We start from the raw sequence: 9,216 nt of genomic DNA, 5'->3' as shown, positions 1-9,216 counted from the left end.
TAAAAAGATAAAGAATTGAAAAAAAATAGAAATTGTAATTGTAATTGAAGAACAAAGTTTATAATTTTTAATTTTAAGAAATAAGAATTAAAATTGTAATTGAAATTTAAAATAATATTTTAAATAACTAAATTAATTTAAACATTATTATTTAAAAAATATTTTAAATAAAGAAAAAAAAGGGAGGAAAATTTAAAATTTAATTTGAATTAAATTTTGATCAAAAAATAAATACAGTGTAAAGTTAAAAAATGAGAAAAAATGTGAAAAAAAATTTTATAAATTAAACTTTAGAAAAAATAATAATTTTTTAATTAAAGGAAAAGAATACGTAATAGAATGCTAAAAAAAAAATGAAAGAAAACTGAAATTATAATTTCAAATGATAACTATTTTAAAATAAATAAAAAAAAGTATCATAAAAAAATAATAAAATAATAATAAAATAGGAATTATAATTATTAATTTTAAAGAAATTTAATTTTAATTTAAATTAAAAATTATCATTTAAATTATTATTTTCTTTATTTAATTTAATTTATTTATTAAAAGATTACAAATACATAATTAAAGAAATTAAAAAAAAAAAAAAGGAGAAAATGCCATAGAGAATGGCGTTTTTCCCTTCCCCAAACCCTCTTTCCCCTCTTCTTCCTTCTCCCCTCCTTCTTCCTTCTCCCTCTTCTCCTTCTCCCTTCTCTCTTCTCCTTCTCGATCTTCTCTGGCGTCTCTCCGGCGGCACGGCGGCACGGCGGCGAGGTCCCGACGGCGGTGAGCTCTTCCCCCCTCTCTCTCTCCCTCTTCCTCTTTCTCTCTCCCTCTTCCCCTCTCTCTCTTTTTCTCATGCCGGTGGCGGGCCGCGCGTCCCGGCGGCGGGCCGCGCGTCCCGGCGGCGGGTCCCGCGTCCCAGCGGTGGCCCCCGACCCCCTCCTCTCTGTCTTCCTCTCTCTCTCTTCCTCTCTCTCTCCCTTCTCCGTGGCCGCCGGCCACAGACCGCCGGCGGCGGGCCGCGCAATCCGACGGCGGGTCCCGCATCCCGACGGTGGTCCCCGACCCCCTCCTCTCTCTCTTCCTCTCTCTCTCTCTTCCTCTCTCTCTCTCCCTTCTCCTTGGCCGTCGGCCACAGACTGCCGGCGGCGGGCCGCGCGTCCCGACGGCGAGTCCCGCATCCCGACGGCGGGTCCCGCATCCCGGTGGTGGCCCCCGGCACCCTCTTCTCTCTCTCTCTCTTCCTCTCTCTCTCTCCCTTCTCCTTGGCCGCCGGCCACAGACGGCCGGTGGCGGGCCGCGCGTCCCGACGGCGGGTCCCGCATACCGACGGTGGGTCCCGCATCCCGGCGGTGGCCCCCGGCCCCCTCCTCTCTCTCTTCCTCTCTCTCTCTCTTCCTCTCTCTCTCCCTTCTCCTTGGCCGCCGGCCACAGACGGCCGGCGGCGGGCCGCGCGTCCCGGCGGAGGGTCCCGCGTCCCAGCGGCGGGTCCCGCATCCCGGCGGTGGCCCCCGGCCCCCTCCTCTCTCTCTTCCTCTCTCTCTCTTCCTCTCTCTCTCCCTTCTCCTTGGCCTCCGCCCACAGTCGGCCGGCGGCGGGCTGTGCGTCCCGACGGTGGGCCGCGCGTCTCGGCGGTGGCCCCCGGCCCCCTCCTCTCTCTCTCTTCCTCTCTCTCTCTTCTCCTTGGCCGTCGGCCGTCTGGGCCGCGCATCCCGACGGTGGCCCCCGGCCCCCTCCTCTCTCTCTTCCTCTCTCTCTCTCTCTCTTCCTCTCTCTCTCCCTTCTCCTTGGCCGCCGGCCGTCTGTGGCCGGCGGCAGGCCGCGCGTCCCGACGGCGGGCCGCGGCCCCCTCCTCTCTCTCTCCCTTCTCCTTGGCCGCAGGCCACAGACGGCCGGCGGCGGGCCGCGCGCCCCGACGGCGGGTCCCGCATCCCATCCTTGGCCCCCGGCCCCCTCCTCTCTCTCTTCCTCTCTCTCTCCCTTCTCCTTGGCCGCCGGCCACAGACGGTCGGCGGTGGGCCGTGCTTCCCGACGGCGAGCCCCGCATCCCGATGGTGGGCCCAGCCCCAGCCCCAGCCCCAGCCCCGGCTGGTGGTGGGCCCGCACCCCGGTGGCCAGGGCCCTGCGCCCTGACGGTGGTCCTCAGCCCCTCGCCTCTCCCGGCGGTGGGCCCCGCGTCTCGGCGGTGGGCCCAGACGGTTGGTGGGGCCGCATGCCCTGACGGTGGGCCCCGCGTGGCGATGGCTCCGATGCGATGGGCTGCGATGACAGTGGGGTCCACGGGTTCCGACGCTCATTTTTTTTTATCTCATTAATTTATTTTTATTTTTATCTTTATCTAATTAGATCCAGTTGTATTTTAAATTTTTAAATATATTGCATTTCATGAAAACGTAGACCCGTCAATTGATCAATGTATAATATTCTACGTTACTCGTATAAAATATATATGAAATATATATTTTTATATGAATATCATAAAATACATACATTGGTCAATTGATTATCCAGTTTGGACAGTTTGAGAATTGCATTTAATTCTATAGATAATTACATTATTCAAATGATATGCGGAGGGTTCGAGAGAAATTTCGGACAGTATTTTTCTTTAGTTCTCCTCACACATTTTGAGTCGTGTGGGGAGAACTAAGAGAAAATGCTGCCGAAATTTCTTTCGATCCTTTTTGCGATAATATTATATTTTAAAAAAAAACTAAAATATATTGTCTTATTTTTTAATACATCTGTGATAATATTGCTTGAGACAGCGTATTATGGCTTACGATCCACGATATTCCGGTCCCCGAGACAGCAGCATTCTTACATTGCAGGAGCACCATCGATCACAGACTATTTTAGATGGCGGCGTAAGCATTACAATCTTATTTACTCTTTAAATTTTTATTTTAAAAATTATGTACGTTATCTAATTATTATATTTTATTGCAGGAGTCCAGACATCTTCATCTACGACGATCCGATGCAGATTTCTGGAGGACAGAGGACATCCCAGATAGAGTGTTAGATTATTTACGATATCTGAGATTTTATGGAGTATATCGGATCGGTCATATACAGATGGACGTTGGTCTTATTACTGCTTTGCTTGAGAGATGGCGTCCAGAGACACACACATTTCATCTTCCATTTGGTGAGGCGACCATCAGTTTACAGGATGTCAGCATCCTTACTGGACTACCAGTTGATGGAGATCCAGTTACCGGAGTTGATCCCACACTTACCATTCCGGAGTGACAGGCTTTGTGCTTGCGATTGTTAGGGTTTGAGCCCGACGCATATTTTTTTGATCATTCACGACTCAGGATTGAGTGTTTGGATGATCGTTATCGTCATTTTCATATTGCGGATGATGCACCAGAGGAGATGGTGCAGCAGTATGTTAGGGGTCAGGTGCTGCGATTGTTAGGTGGTGTCCTGTTACCTGATACTTCATCGAATAAGATGAAGTTGATATTTTTGCCATTTAATATTTAATTATATTTTACATTCGATATATCATTTATTTAATTTTTAAATTTTGCAGATTTGGGTATGGGAGCATATGCCGACTATCAGTCCATTACGACGACAGTTGCTCGAGATGCCATCAGAGCAGCAGGATCCAGATGTTCCATTCAGACTAGACGGACCATTAGGATACAGGTATCAAAATATTATTTTTTTATTTAAATTTTATTATTTTAAATTTATTTAATATTAGTACATTGTGAAACAGATGGAACGTTGCATTCAACGTTCATCACGTATCGACAAGAGTGGCACGAGTTTATAGGTGCCAGTTGGATACATTAGTTGATACATCTAGACGGGTAAATTTTGAATTTTTTACAAATATCAATTTACAGTATTCATAATCTATTATAATTTTTTATTAATTTTTTTATTTTAACTATATTATATTAGTTTTTGTGGGAGCCATATACAGATGGGATATTGGCTATACTGCCGTAGATGTGTACAGTTGGACACGACATATGGACTGCTAGGGTGCCACTTATTTGTTTTGATGTGGTAGAGTGGCATCTTCCCGATCGTGTCCTGTGGCAGTTTGGTCAGACTCAGGGCATCCCAGAGCAGTTTGATACCAGCCAGGGACTTCATCGTATCGATCGACGAGGGAGAGCTCGTATCGACTGGCGTATCAGACATGCACAGTACATCGATATTTGGGATGTACGTCGAGATCACATTGTTCATGGTGATCCTATTTTGAAAGGCCGTTCATATACTGATGACTACATGGCTTGGTTTTTTAGCATTACGGTGCGAGTCATTGGACAGTCTCAGTATGCAATTTCTGGATACGAGGGCGAGAGTTCTACTGTACGTCTTTTGGTAAGATTACAAAAATTACTTCATGTTATTTATATTATATTTTTATTTTATATTGTACACTATACTGATTGTTTTATACTAACTGTTCTATTTTTATTTTATAGACTGATTCTATGTCGGATCTCGTGTTGGACGCTCGTCGTGCTTTATCTACGACTAATGAGGACGAGCGGATTCAGATACTGCGGGAGATGGAGAGAACAGGTTCCGAAATATTGGTGGAGATTGGTGTTGATCCACATACCTGTGCGCCTTGGTATGGAGCAGTTCGGGCGTCAGATATGAGTTATACGCCGTCACCATATGCTTCACATATGCCATCACCGCATATTCCGCATATGTCATCATTTGATGCTGCACAGATGCCACCGCCTTTTCATCCACAGATGGCAGCATCTTCTTCCTACATCCTCCAGATGCCATCACCGGATACCAGTTGGCCACATGAGTATGATACTTTTTTTCAGGTCCATCCGTGTATCCAAATGAGAGAGTTGAACGGGTCTCTCAGTCCGTAGATGATCCGACAGCATCAGTTATTCCTGAGCAGCATGATCAGCAGATCTCCTCCACTGATACAGGAGAGGAGCCATCACAGCAGGAGCAGCCGGCGAGGACCTTCCTGAGAAGGTCCAAGCGACCACGGGCGCCGCGACGTCCTTGTGGGACTTAGTCTTTGTTGTATTTGTATTTAGTATTTTTACATTTTTGTTGTACTATTTTTTTTTTGTACGTTTGACATTTTTATTCTATTGAATAATATTAAATGTTGATTTCATTTTATATTATTTAATTTTAAATGATTGGATATTATGATTGGTGCATATGGATACACATACTCGAACGTGTCTCAGAACATTAGGAGAGAAAACGTTATGCTGAAAGGACTATAAAAATTATAACGTAAATAATAATATATCAAATATTGCACTTTGAATTGAACTTTAGAAAAAATAAATATTTTTTTAAGTAAAGAAAAGGAATACGTAATAGAATGCTAAAAAGATAAAAATGGAAGAAAAAAATGGAAGAAAACTGAAATTATAATTTCAAATGATAAAATTTTTAAAATAAATTTTAAAAAAAATATCATAAAATAATAATAAAATAGAAATTATAATTATAAATTTTAAAAAAATTTAATTTAAATTTAAATTAAAAATTATCATTTAAATTATTATTTTTATTATTTAATTAAATTTATTTATTAAAAGATTATAAATAGATAAGTAAAGAAATTAAAAAAAATAAAAAATAAAAAAAAGAGAAAATGCCATTCTCTCTCCTCCTCAAGCCCCTTTTTCCCCTCCTTCTTCTTTCTCCCTTCTCCTTCTCCCTTCTCCCTTCTCGATCTTCTCCTTCTTCCTTTACAAATTTAAGTAAAGGAAAAGAATACGTAATATATCATAAAAATGAAAGAAAACTAAAATTATATTTTTAAATTATAAAAATTATAAATTAAATTAAAAAAATATATCATAAAAATAGTAAATAAAAGAGAAAAAATGGTAATAAAATAGAAATTATAATTTAAAACAAAAAATTAACTTTAATTTAAATTAAAAATTATCATTCAAATTACTATCCTCATTAAAAAATTTAATAAATTAAAAAAAAATTAAATAAATTATGAAAAAAATTTAAAAAAATTAAAAAAAAGAAAAAGAATAAAAAAATACCGAAGGGAACGGCATTTTCTCCTTTCCCCCCTTCTTCTCTCCTTCTCCCTCTTCTCCTTTCTCCCTCTTCTCCCTTCTCCGACGTCTCTCCGACAGCACGGCGGTGAGCTGCCTCCTCTCTCTCCCTCTTCCTCTCTCTCTCTCTTTTTAAAAAATTTAAAAAATAAAAATTACCAGAAAGAAAGTCAAGGGGTCGACTCACAGAGTGTGGCAGCCAAAAATTTTGCGTGCCGTTAAACTCTTTTAGCCATGAGTCGATTCATGGGGTCGACTAAAAAATATAAATCTATTTTTCTTACAAAATACGCTTCCAAAAATATTGAAATTGCCTCTAATAGATTACACATCTTTTGTTCTTGCTTTTGAGACTTCAGAATCATATCTGATAAAATTATGATTTTTTTCTTCATTTTTTAACTTTTTAATGTATTTATTTTTTGATCAAAATTTAATTCAAATTAAAATTTTTTAAATCACATTTATAAAATACCCGAAAAAATAAATTGAAATTAAATTAATTACATTTTATTCTTTTATGAAATATTTTTTTTATAATTTTTATAATTTTAATTTTAATTTTTAATTTTCTTCCACTTCTATCTTTTTGACATTCTATTACGTATTTTTTTTCTTTATTTAAAATATTTTTTAAATATTAATATTTAAATTAATTTAGTTATTTAAAATATTATTTTTAATTTCAATTATAATTTTAATTCTTATTTCTTAAAATTAAAAATTATAAACTTTGTTCTTCAATTACAATTAGAATTTCTATTTTTTTTCAATTCTTTATCTTTTTATAAAATTTTTTTAGGCAATTTTTATATTTTATTTAGAAATTTTTTTAATTAAATTAATTTTAATTTGAGAAATTAATTTTAAAAAATATTTCTATTTCACTTAATCTTTAAAATTTTATTTTTTTAAAAATTTAAATTTATAATTCTTATTTTTTATGACTTTTTAAAAATTTTAACTTTTTAACTTTTTAACTTTTCATCATTTTTTAACTTATTAATGTATTTCTTTTTTATCAAAATTTAATTCAAATTTAATTTTTTTAAGTCACATTTATAAAATACCCTAAAAATGAAATTGTATTTAATTTAATTTAATTTTATTCTTTTATGATATATTTTTTCTAATCTAATTTATAATTTTTATAATTTTAAATTTTAATTTTAGTTTTCTTCCATTTTTATCTTTTTGATATTCTATTACGTATTTTTTTTCTTTTATTTAAAATATTTTTGAAAAATTTATATTTCAATTAATTTAGTTATTTAAAAAGTAATTTTTAATTTCAATTAAAATTCTAATTCTTATTTCTTAAAATTAAAAATTATAAACTTTGTTCTTCAATTACAATTATAATTTTTATTTTTTTTTCAATTCTTTATATTTTTATAAAAATTTTTTAGCCTATTTTTCAAATTTTTTTGAATATTTTAAAAATAAATTAATTTTAATTCGACAAAGTAATTTGAAATAATATTTTTATTTCAATTAATCTCTAAAATTTTATTTCTTTTAAATTTTAAATTATAATTCTTTTTTTTTATTATTTAATTTTTTTTAAAAAAAATTTTTATTACAAATATTTCGAATGATGTTTTTCAATTAAATTTCAAAGTAATCTAATGACTCCAACTTCTTGCGCCTCCCTGGAGAATCCACTCTCGAGCCATCGGGCCTGCAGTCTGACTTGCTACCACTGGTGTATCCTGGCTCGGTCGGAGGATCAAGGACTGCTTTCTGTCTCAATGGCTCGCTGGATGGCATCGATGTCAAAGGAAAGATTGTGATGTGCGACGTAAGCAGGAATATTGGGCCGGTGGGCCAAGGTATAAACGTCAAGAGCGCCGGAGGGGCTGCTATAATTATTGCCAACGGCCAGGTACAAGGTTACACCATCCAAATCGGCGTCCACGTCCTGCCCGCTTCCCATGTCAACTATGCCGATGGATTGAAGATAAAATCGTACATCCAGTCGGTTATGTATCCCAGGGCATCGATCACCTTGGAGGGCACATTATTTGGAATATCTCCAGCTCCGGTGGTTGCTGACTTCTCCTCCAGAGGACCCAGCTTGGCCGACCCAAACATCCTGAAGCCCGACATCATCGGCCCCGGGGTGAACATATTAGCTGCATGGCCCTTCCCGGTGGGGCCTCCCGGAGCTACAACAATGTTTAATATAATTTCTGGCACATCCATGGCCACCCCACATCTTAGTGGGGTAGCTGCTCTGCTGAAAAACAGGCACCCTGACTGGTCACCGGCAGCGATCAAGTCGGCGATCATGACGACTGCCACTTTGACTGCCAACGACGGCAGAAGGATCCCTGACCAGAACCTAAACACCGCAGACTTCTTCGGACTCGGATCCGGCCATGTGAATCCGATGAGAGCTGACAAGCCAGGCCTCGTCTACGATCTCAGCTCCAGCTATTACATCGCTTACCTATGTGGCCTGAAGTACACTGATCAGCAGGTTAGCGCCATAGTGGGTCGTTTCGTCTCGTGTTCATCTGTCAAGAGCATCTCCGGCACGCAGCTGAACTTACCCTCCTTCGTGGTGCCCTTAAACAGCGGAAACCGCTACAAATTGGATGTCTTTCGGATGGTGACGAATGTCGGCGCTCCGAATTCGACATACAGGGCGCAAGTCATGGCTCCGCAAGGGGTGTCTGTCGCGGTGAATCCTACGCGGCTGACCTTTTCTCAAGTCAACGAGAAGGAAACGTTCAAGGTGACTGATGTTCAAATCTTAAAATTTGTAAATAAAACCGCAAGCGCACGGTGTGCAGAGTAGCACGACCAGCGAGTACGGGTCGATCCCACAGAGACTTGGTTTTTAAAATGATTTTCAAATCTATGCTCAAGCGAGCTTTAACAAAAATCGAAAGTCGAAAGTTGTTTGCTAAAGACAATAAGACTAAGGATCTAGGGTTTTTTTGAATCCACTAGATCTAGATTAGGAAATTCTACCTAGAATTTTTTTTATTGATCCTAACGACTACTCCTCTTGTCTTTCCCAAGCATAGATTATGAAGGGACTAAGGCCCAACGATAATCCATCAAGATTCTTTACAGGGGAGTAGTAACTAGGATCCCTCAGGATTTTCTCCTCCTATGCACTGAATCAAGCATGAACTATGAAGGGACTCTGACCCAACTGTAGTTCATC

General features: G+C 38.7%; 1 protein-coding gene across 1 annotated transcript; it reads left to right on the top strand.

Annotated features, from left to right (window-relative positions):
* The first annotated feature begins 2,039 nt into the window (after positions 1-2,039).
* Positions 2,040-8,841, top strand: LOC140857423 (subtilisin-like protease 4). The gene is made up of 2 exons (XM_073256221.1): positions 2,040-2,211; positions 7,697-8,841. Exons 1-2 carry the CDS (start codon positions 2,040-2,042, stop codon positions 8,839-8,841), a joined length of 1,317 nt encoding a protein of 438 aa, XP_073112322.1.
* The last annotated feature ends 375 nt before the right edge of the window (positions 8,842-9,216 follow it).

Source organism: Elaeis guineensis, chromosome 4, assembly GCF_000442705.2.
Source record: "Elaeis guineensis isolate ETL-2024a chromosome 4, EG11, whole genome shotgun sequence".
NCBI lineage: Eukaryota > Viridiplantae > Streptophyta > Magnoliopsida > Arecales > Arecaceae > Elaeis > Elaeis guineensis.
This window is presented reverse-complemented; position numbering and strand designations above follow the sequence as displayed.

Excerpts from the sequence above, each read along its gene's own strand:
- LOC140857423 (XM_073256221.1), top strand. The coding sequence starts at position 2,040 with ATGGTGGGCCCAGCCCCAGCCCCAGCCCCAGCCCCGGCTGGTGGTGGG. Across the intron at positions 2,212-7,696 it reads TGGGGCCGCATGCCCTGACG|AATCCACTCTCGAGCCATCG; the intron begins GTGGGCCCCGCG and ends GCCTCCCTGGAG.